Below are 18056 nucleotides of genomic sequence, written 5' to 3'. Positions count from 1 at the left end.
GAGGGGATAGGTAGAGAGGGAGAAGAAGACTCCCTGCTGAGAAGGGAGCCTGATGCAGGGCTGATCCCAGGACCCTGAGATCATGACCTAAGCCATATTGTGCCACCCAGTGGCACATACTATTACTCATACTATTACCCCTAACACATGATTGATACAGTTTTTTTAGTGGTATACCTGTTGAGATAACTGAATGAATGAACAAATAGGTGAATGGATAAAACAATAAAATAAGGAATGAATGATTTAGCTGATTAGCCTGTATTTTTTATTTCTTTTTTATGTGCCCTTAACTTTTTAAGACATTAAAAATATAATAATACTATTTTATATTTATGTTCTTATCATTTCTTTTTTGCCTTCCAATTTCAATTGGTATTTTATTTTGCATACAAGTAATGGTGAATATTAATATTGAGTAAATTAATTAGTAAAAGAAGAGAGTCTTTTCAGTTCTGTATACTGTGATATTTGTATTTATAAGTTTATAGCCAAAAAAGCTGATATACTTATACAAAAAAGTATATAAATATTGTCAAATAATATTTAGTCATTGCATATCAATATTTAAGGTGAGATAAACATATAGAATGGTTAATATTTAGAAATGTGAATCAATTAAGATTTTGAAGCTAATTTTTTTTTTAATACTCCTTTGTCCTATTTTATAACAATGAAATCTACTTTATTTTCTATTGTTAGTTTTGGTTCTTTCAGTCAACATGTAAGAATTGAAGTGTTGTTCTTAGAAGGAATTCAATGTATTTTATGCCAGTGAATTTTTGATTATCTCACTAGGAAGACAGCAAACTAGAATATACTAGTCTACCTTTAAGTACATTAAATTCATTTTCAAATTCATTACTACTGGAAATTGTATATTCAGAAAAGTCATAGAGTACGTGTTTTGGTTTGTTTCATATTTCAGTCCCTAAAAATTCTGCTTCTAGCTGTGAGTTTGGAAAATCCTGCCAGTTCATACTAAATCCTGAAATTATTTTATGATACAAACTAAAAACCAGATTGGAGCTCTCATATAAAACGTGTTTTTCTCCATCCATCAGAGACTAGTTTCTCTGACATATATAAAAGCAGATTCAAATATGTAAATGTATAGGTCTGATTGTTAGTAATAAATAGTGACTTTGTTTTTTAGAACTTTATTTTCTACAAATATTCATTCATCTCCAAAAGCCTCACCTTGGCATCATCAGTCATTGACATATGGCCAGATGCTTTCCTGAGGATTTGATCCTTGTAAGGACACCACATGAAATCTTGGGCCACCTGTTATTTGAGAAGATAAAACAAACAGTCAGCACATATGTTAAATACTCAAGTATTATTGGTTACTCACAGGGAACTCTTTTAAAGTAGTCAAGTTGGAATTATGTACTCATGAAAGAATACAAGAAACAGAAAAACAAATATTTATGCAATACCACTTAGAAGTAAAGCTACTTTAAGTAAAGTAGCTATTTTACTGGGATTTGATATATTTAATTTTAACATTGTTTCTCAAGATATTGGATAGTCTTATAACTGAAACCTTCAAGAAAGAAAAAATTAAAAGAAAGAAAATAAAGAAACTTGAAGGAAGAGTTCTAGGCTTCAGATCCTAAGTTTACCAACTGGTGACTTTGGATGAGTCATTTTTCTCCTTTGCACTTCTGGCTATCTCATCTATAAAGTGAGAATTAAAAATGAAAAAACAAAACAAACAAATAAAAAAACACATGTCCTACTTGTTTCAAAGCATTATTGGAGGTATCAAATTGAATAATGCATTAGACCATTTTAAAATAAGATGTGATTGACAAATAAATGAAAAGTACCACTAGAAATTAAAGCAATCCTCATTGTTGAGATGCATATTTTATTTAAAATTCTTTATAAAATTTAAAATTTCAATTTAAATTGCTTTTTTTTTAAAAAAAAGATTTTATTTATTTATTTGATAGAGAGAAATCACAAGTAGACAGAGAGGCAGGCAGAGAGAGAGAGAGGGAAGCAGGCTCCCTGCTGAGCAGAGAGCCCGATGCGGGACTCCATCCCAGGACCCTGAGATCATGACCCGAGCGGAAGGCAGCGGCTTAACCCACTGAGCCACTCAGGCGCCCCGCTTTTTTTTTTTTTTTTTTTTAATTTTCAGAAAAAACAGTATTCATTATTTTTTCACCACACCCAGTGCTCCATGCAATCCGTGCCCTCTATAATACCCACCACCTGGTACCCCAACCTCCCACCCACCCCCGTCACTTCAAACCCCTCAGATTGTTTTTCAGACCCGCTTTTTAAAATTCTGTGACAGCACCTAGCTACCACCATGGGTAGGTAGAGATTGTTGCTATCAGGCACTATATATACACTTTTTATTCATTATATCATTTAATCTTTATAATAATTCTCTGAGATTACCAATTTCATTAAGCTCTTTGATCTTCAATTTTCCAAATGAAAGAATTCAGGTAAGCCTATATGATTCTAACTGAAGTTCATACATCAATTAATATTTATAATATGTTCAGCATATACTATATACATGAGAATATGGAGATTCAGATTCACACTTGGGAGCCAGAAGTTTAATTAGTGGAAGCTAATCATGGAAATGTTTATAATTTTTATTTATAAATCTGCTAAAGGGTATGACAAGCAAATTTTAGGGGAAGATGAAATTATGTGCAGGATTAGTAAATAACTGATAGTATAATGCTCCTTGAACTCAATAATTTCTGAGAGAATGACAGATGCTAGATGGTACTGTTAGACTGAGCTAGAGTCTGTGAGGTACAGACAAGATCCAAATGCTTTACTTTTCATTTATTTGATTTCTCTTCAGTTTTCCCACATTATTCAAATATTAGAGAAAAGATATTTTTAAAAGCAGGCAAAAACGGGAATGAAATCCAGATGCTTAGCATAAAGGAACACCTTGTTATAAATACTCTGGTGATTATAAGCATAACATGTTGCTAAAGATATTGAATTAAATATCTCAGTCTTTTAAACAGTGAAAATTATTTTACATAAAAGAAATAATTGAAGAAGTTTTCTCAATTGGTAATTAAACTCAATAGTTGTGAAAATTGAAATTGGTAGCATAGTTGTTCTCTTATCTGTTTCACTGGCCTACTATGTTAGGAATTTACCAAATGCTTCTTTTTTTATTAAATTGATTTATTTATTTTCAGAAAAACAGTATTCATTATTTTCTCACCACACCCAGTGCTCCATGCAAACCAAATGCTTCTTTATTTATTTTTTTTTTAATTTTTTATTTTTTATAAACATATATTTTTTATATACATATATTTTTATCCCCAGGTCTGTGAATCACCAGGTTTACAAAAACCAAATGCTTCTTAAATCTTATTTTAGCCATTGCAGTGAGTCTTGCAACAATATACATTGAATTGTCTCAGGAAATTAGGCAAATAATGTTTTTAAAGTATGTATAATTTCTTAATCTTGTTATAAAAAAATGCCACATATTAGTTTAGTGTAATAATTCATTAAAATATAAAGAATAAGTTTGAAACAGTACTGTTCATACTTCTTAAAATTTTTTTTCAGCTGTGAGTGTACATCTGGATGGACTGGACAAAACTGTAGTGAAGAAATAAATGAATGTGACTCTGACCCCTGCATGAATGGAGCTCTTTGTCATGAGTCTACCATTCCTGGGCAATTTGTATGCCTGTGTCCACCCTTTTATACTGGAAAATTTTGCCATCAACACTATAACCCTTGTGATCCACTCAGTGACCCTTGCAGAAACAACTCAACATGTTTGACTTTGGTAGATGGAACTCACTACTGTGTGTGTAGAAAAGGTAAGAGCTTTTATTTGTTTTAATTTTTTTTCACTTTTTGTTTGTTTGGTTTTGTTTTTATGAGATATGGCTCCTTAAAAATGGGATAGAGAAAACTTACATATATTGTAGAATTAAGGATTATTTGACTCCAAATATAGGTATTATAAACAGACTAGAGAAATAATCTAAAAAGTTAGCCTAACTAGTATGGTGAGGAGGGACGATGGGGGGCAGGGAGAGGGACAAAATTTTGTAGTTTTTGGTCTTTTTTGTTTGTTTTAAAGAAATTTCCCATTGTTTATTAACAGCTTTTTTTCCTGAATAATCTTTTTTATGTAGTGTTCCTAACAATAGCTGTTAGTTAGAAATAAGTATAGATAGAATCTAGGGTAGTCAAATGCTTCACTGTAACTTTTTTCATGAACTTATCTATGAACACCACTTATTTCCACTTTGGTGGCTAAGCCAGTGTCACGTGCCTCTGGTGGCTACTTTGTACCATAAAATAGAGTCTGTGAAGGGGATAGAGAATAGGCAGATTAAAGAGCATTATTGGCACTGCTGAATCCAGCTGTTCCTGAAGCAAATTACTTCTGGTTTTCTGGGTCATATCAGCCAATAATAACTTACACAGTTTGAAAGATGCTTGATTGGGATCTCTTCAGATGTAACTGAAAGAGGTCTGATTAGTGCACAGGTGACCTATATAAATGTTTACTGCTCATGTACTGCTTGCTTCTGAAGAACTATTACCATCTTCAACAGGAATGCCTCTGCCATAAAACTAGCACATTGTAGGTTTTCAGTGTAACAGGAGTGTGTCATAAGCACAATAGAAAAATCACACTATGTGTAAGAGTCTACAACTAATATTTATTTCCTAATACCAACTCATGGCTTCATGTCTCTTTCCTTGTTACTTATCCTACTAGAAAAGAGGCTTATTAAAGATAAGGACAATACTTGTTTACTCTTCTGTCCTAAAAGGTCAGCTTAGACTATATCAGTTAATTGGTATCTTAGTCAAATCTGTTCCTGTTTGTTTTTATGAGCCTCTAGAACTTCCTGAGGTATAGGATAATTACAAGCCTCTGCAGTCAAGTCCATGAATGTATGTACATGACAAAAACTTCTGGGCCTTCTGAGGGATTGGAACTATAAACTGGAGAGCCATTAGTAATTGTTTTTACAAAAGTGACATGGGCTTTATAAAGCAAATAATGTGGGCATACAAGGCATATGGACAGACACATGTTTGCAGGAATGTGTCAGGAAAAGCAAGATAGGAAAAATGTTAAAGGGACATTTGATATCCTGCAAACCTCGGTAATTATAAAGTATATAAATTAGGTGGATAATTACCTTTTAACAAACATTTAGAGTGAAACTTTTTGAAATAGTATTCAGTAGCAGGGGAGGAGCTCATTTATTCAGCAGAATTATCCATAATGCTTATCTTAGCAAACTAATAGTCTCAGAATATAATATTTAATGAGAGGTAGCAGCATATTTTCAATTAAAATAAAACTTCTTCTGTTTTCACCAAAGAGAGTTTTCTACAAGGTGAGCATGTTTTTTTATGTAAAAATTTTGATAATTTATGTGCAATTAATAAATGCATTTAATGAATTTATATAATCTAGTAAGATTCCTTTCCTGTTGTGGGGTGAGGGAAAAGAAGTTCAGAGATATCATAAAACCTTATCAACGACTATCAAATTAGTAATAAGATTTTCCAGCTTCACGAGCATCACAAAATATCCTGAGGACAATTTAGATTTCACCATTGTATATTAGTAAAATCTTGTCTTCTTGGAACTTCATCATTATACTTAAGTCTTTCAGAGAAATATGACCATTTCAAATTAATGCTTTGGATACAGTAGCAGGTGGGCACAATGAATCATGTGTTTGTCACTTTCTAATTATGATTCAGCACAAAGAGATATGTGAAGAGTACATTGTTTCTAAATTGTTTTGCAAGTGTGTGTGTATATATATATATACACATACACACAATTCAAATATATAATAATATGCAATAATAATTAATAATGATATAAAATATACACAATTTCAAATATATATGTGCGTCTATATATACATATGTGTATGTACATATACACACACACATATATATATATTTGAAATTGAAAAATATTCCTAAACCTAAGAAATTATGGACTAAGTTTCTGTAAATCAGATCTAACTACTATACAAAATTTTTAATAAGATTTTATTTGTCAGAGAGAGAGAGAGCAAGAGTGAGCACAGGCAGACAGAGTGGCAGGCAGAGTCAGAGGGAGAAGCAGGCTCCCTGCGGAGCAAGGAGCCCGATGTGGGACTCGATCCCAGGGCACTAGGATCATGACCTGAGCCAAAGGCAGCTGATCAACCAACTGAGCCACCCAGGCGTCCCCAAAATTTTTACTTACTGTTGCTTTTGGTTGTTCCACCTCTGTAGCAGGTCAATAACTAAAGCCTGTGACATTACTTTAAAAAGCTACCTCAGAATATTATAAAGAGGTTGACTGTGGAATATTTTAGACACTATGCCCTGAGTTATTTTAATACCTTTTGTTTGAAATAGGATCTACACCAAAGCCATTATATTATTTTTTAAGGAAAATATTCTAATCAAATTTCATTTTAAAAGTAGTGAAATTTTAAACGACAAAGAATTCCAAGACTTAACCTCTTATACAGATACAGGATTTGGAAACTCCACTGGAATTCTTTGCAAGCTGTTTGTGTTTGCCAAGTGACTAGAATATAGGGCATCACAAGAAAAAAGACTTAAGGCTTAAGGCCTTGGAGTTCAGCATATGCATTTTTGAAATTCTGTTCATGGTTATTAGTCAGCCTGCAGGGTCTGTCACAATTTAAATATGAATATAAATAAAATCCCAAAGCCAGAGTAGTAATGTGACTATATACTAATCAACTAAATTATAAATGGCATTAAAATGCACTCTGAAGAACCAGCAACTAGAATAACTGATACTTTGATTTATGCCAAACTGAATGCTCACCAAGTAAACTATTTTGCTTAGTGTGATTGAAACTTATAGTCAAAACAATCTAATCTGTTTGGGTACAATGGGAGCTACTTAAAAATTATAGCTGTAGTAAAACACTAGAACTATGGTGAAGGTGAACATGTTTTGCAGGAGAAAGTAAGGGCTGTGCTTCTGTCTTCTGTTTAGAATGGAGGTGAGTTAATTTGTCCCTATGAACATTGAACATTTTCTAGTGGGAAATAGGTAGACAGAAAAGCATTTAGCAGTAATAATTTAATACAAGTTTGTTTTATATAAAATCCTATTTGTTTGAACAATTTCTGTGGTTAAAAAATCTCTGCTTTACTAAGTATAAAAATAGCACATAGAAAGACAAATATAATTTCACAAGATTCCTAGAAGTAAATGGGATTTACAATAGTACCTTATAGTGTTAGTTTTTGGCAATTTAATATGCAATCAATTTACACACCTCAGCATTTGTTTTATACTACACCTTTTTTTTTTTTTTTTTTTTTGCGTCTCTGCACTATGCTCTATATATAACACATGCCAGTCTTGTAACTGCATGTTGGTAGTGTTCTAGAGATTTAAAAAATGTATTCTTTATTAACTGATTCAGCAACCATTATTGATTTCTTACCATGTGTCAAGTCTTGAGGTAGGTTCGGGGGAAATTAAACATGGCAGAGACAAACCCTCATTGAATTTAAAGTTCAAGGAGAGACACATAAATTAACTAACTATTCAAGTACAACATAGTAAGAGCTCTTTCTTACTTTGCGGAAGCATACCCCACCCTTTTTATGTAGTGTTACAACTCTTGAGTTATGTTCCACATGATTTCTAAGAGGATCCCCAGCAGCCTTGGAGACTTCATTGCCCACAATAAACTAACCAGCTCATTAAGCCCCTCTCTCTCCTATTTTATTTCTCCATTCCTTGCAATAATCTCCAGGATCACCTTTTAAATAAGCTACTTGTATGCATATTATTACCTCATATTCTTGTTTTGGGAAACTCAAACTAAGAGAGAAAATCCCATCTCTCTGGCAATTATGATTGATCCATGTCAGCATAGGACTGGAATGTTGGCATTCAGAGCCTTTCCTTGGAATTGATGATAAGAGAAAAAAGCTTTCACTTTTTGCTAGTTTTACAATTGGTGCAGCCAACACCATGTTCCCTTCACATGGAGATCTGAATGCAGTAAGAGAGAAATGTTTGTGAAAGAACTGGTCCTGGCAGTTACTATGGTTCCTTCTTAAACTCTGAAAACTTCTAGGTATCCTTCCCAGCTAGGCTACCAGTAAATGACATTCCTTCTATAAGTTAGTATTTTTGTTTATAGTGTATGTGATCAAAAGAGGACTATCTAATGTGTATAGTAAAGGGAAAGAGAATTAAGAACAAGAGTTGAATGAACTGAGTTCAACTTGCAGGCTGGTATAAATGGATTATAAGAATGATATGAGGGACCTGGGTGGCTCAGTCGGTCAAGAGTCTCGCTTTGGCTCAGGTCATGATCCCAAAGTCCTGGGGTCAAGCCCTGCACTGGGCTCCCTGCTTGGTAGGGAGCCTGTTTCCTCCTTCCCCACTCCCCCTGTATGTATTCCCTCTCTCGCTGTTTCTCTTTCTCTCTATTGAATAAATAAATAAGATCTTTAAAAAAAAGAATGATATGAGGTTTACAGAGATAGAGAGGACTTTAGATAACATGCATGTCGATGCGTATATAGCATGCCATCAGTCTCCATTATTAGCATGTGTGTGTATATAGTGAGAGATCTAAAATCGTCTTATGCTTAAAAAATATTTATTTTCTACTATTTTCTTTAGGAAAGCTGCTTTGTCTTTCTACTCTGAATTATGTCTCAGTTTATAGGCAAGAACATCACACTATCCAATACTTTCGATTTAATTTAAAGGGCTTAGTTTCCAAATGTAGCCATTTCATCCATATGTCTCCAATGTGAAAGAAGCAAAAGTTTTGTTTATTTTTTTTTTAATGACACTTCACAAAGGATTAAAATGTGGCATAGAGTGCTTGTAAAATGTCTTAGTAGAAGGAAAAATCAGATCATTTACATGTGCTATTGATTTATAATCAGGATTCTAAGCTCAATGGATTTGTAGTACCAGAGGAGGCAAGCAGTTGCACTTAAACACGTTTATTACTCTAGTACATATACTATTATTATGGTAATGCCACATTACTTAAGGCGTATAATTCTAAATACCAAATAAATGTGTCACTTGACAATATAGTTTATCTAAATTAAAAATTACACTTTTTGACAATTAAAAATATGTGCTTCTAGGGGCACCTGGGTGGCTCAGTGGGTTAAAAATATGTGCTTGTGTGGTAGCATGTGTCTATTAGGTTTAAATGGCTGTAGATATTTATACTAGGAAAATTCTTCAAAGAAAACATATATTGCCGTAAAATAACTTTAAATCATGTTAATTATTAGTTATATTTTAAAATATGAGCTTTTAGGACACCTGGTGGCTCAGTTGGTAAGCGTCTGCCTTCGGCTTAGGTCATGATCCCAGAGTCCCGGGACTTAGGCCCACATCGGACTTCCTGATCTGGGGGAAGGCTGCTTCTCCCTCTCTCACTGCCCCTGCTTATGTTCCCTCTCTTTCTGTTTCTCTCTGTCAAATAAATAAACAAATAATCTTTAAAATAAAATAAAATAAAATATGAGCTTTTATACTCATTTTTAAAATTTTTTCTTAAAATTAGTGTTTAAAAAACCTTATTAGTCCTATTAGAAATATTAGTTCTAGCCTGTCATATTTCATAATGTTTGGATTTAATCTGCAACTGTTTTGTAAAAGTTGGTTAATTTTTAAGAATGCTAACATTTGTATCTTGTGTTTTCAAATAAAAATAAAACAATATTTATCTTTTTAAATAAAACAGTATTTTAAAAAATTCTGACTTGCCGAGAGAAATCTTTATTTTTTTCTTGTTTTCATAAAGCTTTAAAATCCAGGTAAATTAATTTTTTAATTCAGAAAAAAACAAAAATAATGACCTTCTAATGCTTTTGAAAAAGGTCATTTTTTAGTATTTTTAGTTTTTATTTTAAAATGTATGATTTTAACACTAACTTATTGAATACATGAAAGATATATCTAGTTTTTTCCTACTTACTTTCATTCCTAATTATTCCAAATGGTATTACTTCCAATGTTGTCAAGGTCTAGACCGAATGACAAAATGTTTCCTCATAAAGTTTCATGAAAATCTAACTATTGTTAATGTACTTTGTTCTATGCCATCCCCTCTAGAGAATGAAATAAAAAATGAAATTTTTTAGAAATAGAAAATATTAAGTGATTTTAAAAATTATACATATAATCTACATTGATTTGGCTCCTAAACATGAGTTTAGTAACTTATGAAATATTTTGATGGATGGGAAGATGTAAAAATATTGATCAGTCACAGGCATTCTCTATGACCATGTATAGCTAAGCCATTATAAGAAAAGATAAGAGAATCCAAGACATTTGAGAATGTCCCATTATTTTTGTGTAAAGAACTCTATTGCAGTTAATAGAGTCAGCTGAATTCTGGATAGGGATAAAAAACAGGAGAGTAGCATAGAACAAATTCAATATACTTAAAGCTTTGACAGACTTTTAGCTGTCACTGCGTATATTCAAAACAAATACCCTTCACACAAACAAATACTTCTAACACCAAGGACTATAGAAAATATATATATATATATATATATATATATATATATATATATATATATATACTTTTCTTTCTCCTTTAAATCCCCCAAACACCATCAAGCTTTCTCAGCAAAACTTTGGTTTATTTTAAATGCAGTCTATGTCTACTTTATTTTTTTTCTCCCGATGTCTACTGCATTTTAGCAATCTAATTTCCTCAGCCCATTGACATATGTTGCTGGCTGGTAACAAAGCTCCATGCCAGAAATGTCAAACTAAATGAATAAGGCAAAATCACAGAAAACAAGGTTATTCTGTGAGTTTCCCGAGTTTGTAGGTTCTGAGCGTTCTTCCGATTTATCAGCCCAGCTGAACTCAGGAGGGCACACTGGTACTACTTCTCTGGCTAGTCAAGGTCCCTGAGTCCCAGTGCCTCAAAGAACATTTCTAAGAAACGTATCAGTGTCAAAACACCCTGCCTCCCAGAGAAAGCTAAAAATAGGAATGGTGTAATGCATTCAACTTTCTGAATCTTTAACTTGTAAAAAAAAAAAAACAGAAACAAAAACAAAAAACCCACAAACATATAAACAAATTATGTTATTTATAATTGTACTGTAACATTTATAATTTAAATATGATAGCAGTGGTGATTGATGAATGGTGAAATGTGTTGGAATTATAACTCACTTACCTAAAATTAAGAGAACCATATTAACTTGGAAATAACTCTTTAATTTTGTTTTTAATGGTGAGGATACAATATTGACTGCATGGGTGAAATTACAAGCATGCAACTTCAGAGTTAAACTTGAAAGCTTTGATAACTAAGAAAAAAAAATACGACAAATTAATAATGAGACTTGACCTAAAGACTGCCTGATCTGCTAGACACATAGGCACTATAGATTTCTTTTAAGTGTTTCTTGGTGCATCATCCTACTTTTAACTCATCATTATCTCTATATTTAAAGCAAATTCCCTTTAGAATCCATGTAGTTGGTTCTGCTATTTTATTTAGCCTGGCTGACTCTGCCTTTTATTGAAAAAAAAATTTTAAACCACATTTGATGTAATTATTGATGTATATGGCTTTAAATGGATCATCTTGCTATTTGATTTCTACTTTCTGTAGTACTTGTATCTCTACTTTGTTCCTTTTTACTCTTGCCTTCTTTTGTTGTAAGTAGTTTTTATGTTTCCATATTATCTCCTACGAAGGAGGCAGCCAGATTTTATAAGAGGTAATGCCCCCTTCCCAAACTCCAGATAGAGAGGCAGGTTTGCCCCTTGACTTGGTGGTAGGCACCACAGAGAATGGCAATGGCTTACAGCATGGTGTGAATGGATAAAGTAAGACTATCCCATGTTCTCCCGTGGAACTCTTGAGGAAGTACAGAGGATTTTCCACCCTGCAGTAGATGCCAAGCTAAAAGATCATGATATAGAAATAGAGATCAAGGAAGCTATGCTATATCATCTGCATGCCAATATTCCAAGTGACTTGAAGCTTTCAACATGAAGAGATATTTGAAGATTGAAAGGAGAGACATCATGAGGTGGTGTTAGGGAAGGAAGATGGCCATTTCTGTGTAACCCGCTCTTTCAGAACCTAGCCTATGTGTATGCAATAATAAATGCAGGTTTTGTAGAACAATTTGAATGACCTTCTGTTCTTCTGACTAAAAAATCTGAGTAGATATTGTCATTTATAATATCACTGCAATTATTTGGTACTTAGTTATAGCACTGAAAAAGTAAGAGAAAGGAAAATCCTCTTTTTTCACATATTTTCTAACTAGTATTGAAAAAAATATTAGCAAGAAAATATTAGTATAACAGAATATATTTTGTTTTATATAGTTATATATAATCAGGGAAGTAATTGTTTAAATTATAAATAAAATATTTACTGTATTTTATTTATTTTACTGTATTTTATCTATTTATTTGTCAGAGAGAGATAGAGGCAGGCAGAGGGAGAAGCAGGCTCTCTGCTGAGCAAAGAGCCTGATGTGGGACTCGATCCCAGGACCCTAGGATAATGACCTGAGACAAAGGCAGATGCTTAACTGACCAAGCCATGCAGGCATCACTTTAATGTATTTAAAAAGTGATATGCTGATTTTTTCTGACACAAATGTGTTTAAATAATTACAACTGCCTCTTACAAGTCTGTATAATTTTTTTCATGTTCTTTGTTATTTTTAAAAAAAAATATAACTGGCATGTGTTTAAATGGACGAGTGATTATGTAGCTCTGAATCAAAATAATTTGTTTTCTTTGAATCACTTGGATATGGAAAGTAATTAAATAATTTGCCTCATCTGCTAACTGTCTTGAATAAATTTGATTGCTGAAGCTCAATTTTACTTTAAGATTGGCCATCACATTAATTCATTTGCTTTCCAGATTGTTTCATATCTTCTTGTTCAAACATTTAAGTACCTTAAAATAATAGCAACATTTGCAACACCCTATTTTCCTAAAGGATTCAGTAAAGTATTCCTCCCTTAATTCTTTCCTTTGAACTTGTTTATTAGAAACTAGCATAACTTTATTTATGTTATGTGAATTAAAGATGAGAAGCCAGAGATGAGGTATTTTCTTTCTTTATGTAATATCTATTTTTTTCTAAGCTTCCACTAAGAGCATTTTCTGCAGACTCTTTAGCACTGACTGATTTTCACACTCTAAAGTACAGATTGCTCATCTATATCCATTTCATCTCTCCTTGCAGGATTTGAGGGTGAACATTGTGAAATTAATGTGGATGAGTGCTTCTCCCTTCCCTGTCAGAATTATGGTGACTGTGAAGATGGGGTCAACAATTTCAGGTAGAGAAAACCAAAAAAATAATGAGATACAAGTTTATGCATCTAGATGTATCTAAACACATCCATGTTTATAATTTCAGTTGACAAATTGAGCAACATTTCTGGTTATTAAAAATTTGCCATGCTACAATTATTTGAAGCTTTGACTTTATGTGTTTATACTAATGGAGGTATTAAATTTCTTGTTTAAAAGATGTGTTTGCAGACCTGGGTTTTCTGGACCTCTATGTGAACTTGAAACAAATGAGTGTTTTTCTAGACCTTGCAAAAATAATGGGACCTGTGTGGATCTGGCAAACAGGTGAGAAGCTATATTTTACTTAATCAATTATTTTGTATATGATATTTAAAAAATAAAATGAACATATATTTGCCTGTCATTCAACTGGAGCAGAACCTTCCCAATATCCTTGTGCTTATCCCCAAGTACTCCTCTACTTTTTCCCCCAACCATATTGAATATCCTGAATTTTTTTGTTGTTGAACAAAGATTTTATGTTTAAGTTTTAATTTAAATTTCAGTTAGTGCAGTGTAATATTAGTTTCAGGCATATAATATACTGATACAACCCTTCCATACAACACCTGGTATTCCTCACAAGTGCCCTCCTTCATCCCCATCACCTATTTGACCCATCTGTTGCCTTTAATATATAGTATTAACGATTTGTATGCCCACCTCAACAAAACACTTAGTTAGCATTTAATATACCTGAAATAATATTGTGTATAGTCTTCAGAAATAATCCATTATGTTGAATATGACATTTCTGCATCTGTTGCTCATTTTTAAATGTTGTACAATATTCCATTTAAATATGTGTCAACATTTCTTTATCAGTCTTCTGGCCATAGATATCTGGGTTGACTCTTCTTTCTTAGTGATAATAATACTCTTAAGGTTTTCAAATATTTCCCCAAGTACACAAGTGCTAGTGTTACTTTAGATTTCTTACCTAGAAATGGAATAGTTGGATCATTGGGTAGATGTTTTCACATGTATTATATCATTTTTATCCATTTTACTTTGAAAATGGAATATTCACACTCTTAATGAAATTGAGTAAGTGTCCCTATTTATATTCTTAGATATTCCATTTGGGCTTATCTGCTGTGTGTAAAATTATATATCTTTGTTTTTTTTTTCCTGAGTTCCCATCATAATTTATGAGTTTAAGCATTCCTTCATCCATTTTAAGAAGTTTAATTTTTCCTTTCCAGAAATGCCTATTTATGGCATCTTCCCATTTATGTTTTCTTCTTATTGATTTGTAAGAATCTTTATATATTTTGGTTATTACTACTTTTATTAGTTGTAATTACTGAAAATATTTCTGTTGATTGTAGATTGACATTTTACCTTCTCTATGATGTTTTGAGTGCTAAGCTTTAATTTTAATGTAATCAAATTAATCAGTTTGCTTATGGTTTGCCTTTTTATCTCATTTAAAAATGTTTACTCTACTTAAAGAAGAACCAATAGCTATTCTTGTCAAACTTTTCCAAAAAATAGAAGAGGAAAGAAAACTTCCAAATGCATTCTATGAAGCCAGCATTACCCTGATAACAAAAACAGATAAAGACAACACACAGAAAAGAAAACTACAGGTCAATGTCTCCAATGAACAGAGTTACAAAAATCCTCAACAGCAACTCAATTCAATAATACATTAAAATTAGCAACTCAATCCAGTAATACTTTAAAAAGAATCATTCACCATAATCAAGTAGGATTTATTCCAGGGATTCAGGAGTGGTTCAATATTTTTTAAAAAGTTTATTCTAAGACAAAAGAATCTTGATTATATTTCCTTTTGAAATATTTAAAGTTTCACCCTTTCTATTTAAATTAATTTATCTGGAAATTTTGCATGCATGTGTGCGTGTGTGTGTGTGTCTATGTAGGAATTTTAAGTTCATTTTTGCATATGATTAACTAATTGTGCCTGGTATATGTATTGAATAACTTCATCTGTTACTTACTGCTTGGCCTGATCTGCATTGCTTTCTTGATTGCAGAACAAGTCCCCATATACAAATATGTCTATTTCTTTGCCTCTATTCTGTTTCCTTAGTTCAATTAGCTGTTCGTGTGTCATTACCATAAATCTTAATTACTTACCTTTGAAATATCTCAATACTGGTAAGGCAAGAAATCTCATATTTTTATCTCCTTTAGAAAGCTTTAGTTATTTTTGACAGTTTTGTTCTGTTACAATCAACATGTATTGTATAAATCCTTACATCTAAACAAAGAAAGAAAGATTGGTAGAATTTTTATTGGAATTTTATTGAATTTGTAGATCAATTTGAAGATAATTGATATATCTTCATCAGATCTTTTAAAATATCTTTCAAAAAATAACAGTTGGACAAATTCAACTGGATACACATTGATTAGGATGAATAAGACTCATTTGCCAGGTCACCAATTTTCTCCAGACACCAAGGGATATATTTGATTATCTTAATAGAGATCTAACATCTAGAATTCCTCTCACAATTTATATCACAACCTGCTTAGGTTTCCTATAATCTTCTATTATTTCTATTATTTTCTGTGGCCACCTGGCTTTTGTACTGTCCAATCTAGTGAAGTAAATGGAGACATGCTTTGAATAACCACCCCTGGAACTCCAAAGCCTTTGAAGGGGACACTAATCACTAGAAGTCCCATACGGATACAGAATTGCTTTCAATTTAAAATCTTGATAAGTCTAAAGGGACATTTCAAGATCTCCTAGTTGGTATTCTGCATAATAGCTCTTATTCCCATGTGGAGATTCTGTTACTAAGTATATTGACTACACTATATATTCAAGGACTGTGAAGGAAAACAAAACAAAAAACAATAAAAGATAGATTTATGACCCATCTACCAGACCTAAATAATTGTGCACTCCTACTGATGGAAAGTGGTATTTCAAAGATAAGCATAAGTTCAGGGCCATTATCTAAAAACTCCTAAAAGGCCTGAATATCATTCTTTAATCAGTGAACAATCATAGTGGTAAATGGTCTCAGAACCCTCTGCAAAAGCTTCAGGAAAATACATGGAAAGCCTGTGACTATATGTCAAGATCCTTCTTCAAAAGGACCTACTATTCTTCAGTTGAAGAACTGAGTCCATGACAAAGCATAGGTCTGAAATTTTGTAAGAGGCTAGGAATCCCTACAAAGCAAATTAAATAGTGTACTTAATTCTATATATTCACATATATAGAATTATACTATCCTTCAGACCTGCATACTTAATTCTGTACATGTGAATAGTACCATAGCAGATTGCACATAGATTTTATTTTGTAATAACTTGTCACTGTCATTGCCATTGCCATTGTCAAGAATGTCTGAATCAATCCACCAATGACCATCTGTTTCTCTGACTTATGGGGATATTTGCTCATCTTTTAATCTGACAGTCATACATAATCAACAGTTTTTATCCATTCATGGATCCCATTATTCTAATTTATATCAGGGAACCCAATTTTACTGTACCATCTCACATTATCCCCAGCCTATAAAGGATAATCACCCTAGAGTTCATCAAGACACTAATGCCCCCCTCATGAACCTGTTCTTGATTTTGGTGAATGGAATTCCTCCTGGGTGAATGGAATTTCTTCCTAGGAGATAGAAATACCCTCCTGTACTCTCTTGAGATAAAAATTGGAAGGCTAACTGAACAGCTTACTCATGATAGATCCATTCAAACATTTCCATAACAATAAGCCTATGAGCAGCTCCTTATAATATATACCAAGAACACTCTGGCACTTCTGCCTCACCAATCTAAGCTAGAAGTAAGTCCTGTGTTTGATTAGCCAATTTAACACCATACCCAGATGCTAATAGTAGCACATTGAAACTTCTCTCTCATCCATGTCAATAAGTTTAACTCATTTAAGTTTTATATTTATTCTCCTTTGGTCTGACTACCTTAGGGTCAGTCCCACACATGCTCCCCAACTTTGTGACATACAGATTTTTGGAGTTATGCAGCTCTTCTAGGTTATAGGCTAGATGTTCCCAGTTAAGTGTTTCCATCTCTCGTCAGCAACATTGGAATCTAACCCATTTTGTCCACTGGAACCAAAGAGAAATACTGAGAAGTGGGCTAGAGAAAATGCAATATTTTATAAATGAATTCCTTCACCAGCATTTAGAGGAAGGTTTGTGTGACGTTTAGCCTCTATCACTAATGGAGATTAAACAGGAGACGTTTAGCCTCTATCACTAATGGAGATTAAAATGAATTCAGAGATTTAAGTTCTTTTGCTATATCTATCCTTTGTCTATAGGGGGTATGAACTCCTTCAGAGTTACTATATGGGCTATACTGGTTTGCTGTTATTGCTCAGCAGAAACTGAAAACTTGGTGTTTAAAAATAATTATTACTTATTAATATTTTCATATCTGTGGTTTATTGTATTTGGCTCTAATATAGATGGGGTTCATCTAAGTTTCTCAAGGACATAGCTGAGGAAGAAGAAGTCAGCTGAAATGGCTGTGCTCCAAGTGTCTTTCATTTTATTGGATTAGCATGTTTTCACAGAGTTGCAGAAGTTCAAGAAGACAAGCAAAAAAACAGGCAAACTCTGTTAAGCCCTAGACTCTGAGATAGTGCCTCTCATCCTTACCTATAGATCACATGCAAAAAAATAACTGTAGCCATGCCTG

At 32.8% G+C, this 18056-nt stretch overlaps 1 protein-coding gene across 1 annotated transcript in view; it reads left to right on the top strand.

Moving 5' to 3' along the window:
- The window catches only part of EYS (eyes shut homolog), a 1683276-nt gene that overhangs the window by 539175 nt on the left and 1126045 nt on the right, over positions 1-18056 (top strand). The window contains 3 exon segments of the mRNA XM_059179314.1: positions 3577-3836; positions 13276-13372; positions 13566-13673. Of these exon segments, the coding sequence (XP_059035297.1) occupies positions 3577-3836; positions 13276-13372; positions 13566-13673 (465 nt within the window).

The sequence above is a fragment of the Mustela lutreola genome, chromosome 6, assembly GCF_030435805.1.
Source record: "Mustela lutreola isolate mMusLut2 chromosome 6, mMusLut2.pri, whole genome shotgun sequence".
Lineage (NCBI taxonomy): Eukaryota > Metazoa > Chordata > Mammalia > Carnivora > Mustelidae > Mustela > Mustela lutreola.
The sequence above is the reverse complement of the archived record's forward strand: the minus strand, read 5'-3'. Positions and strand labels throughout refer to the sequence as shown.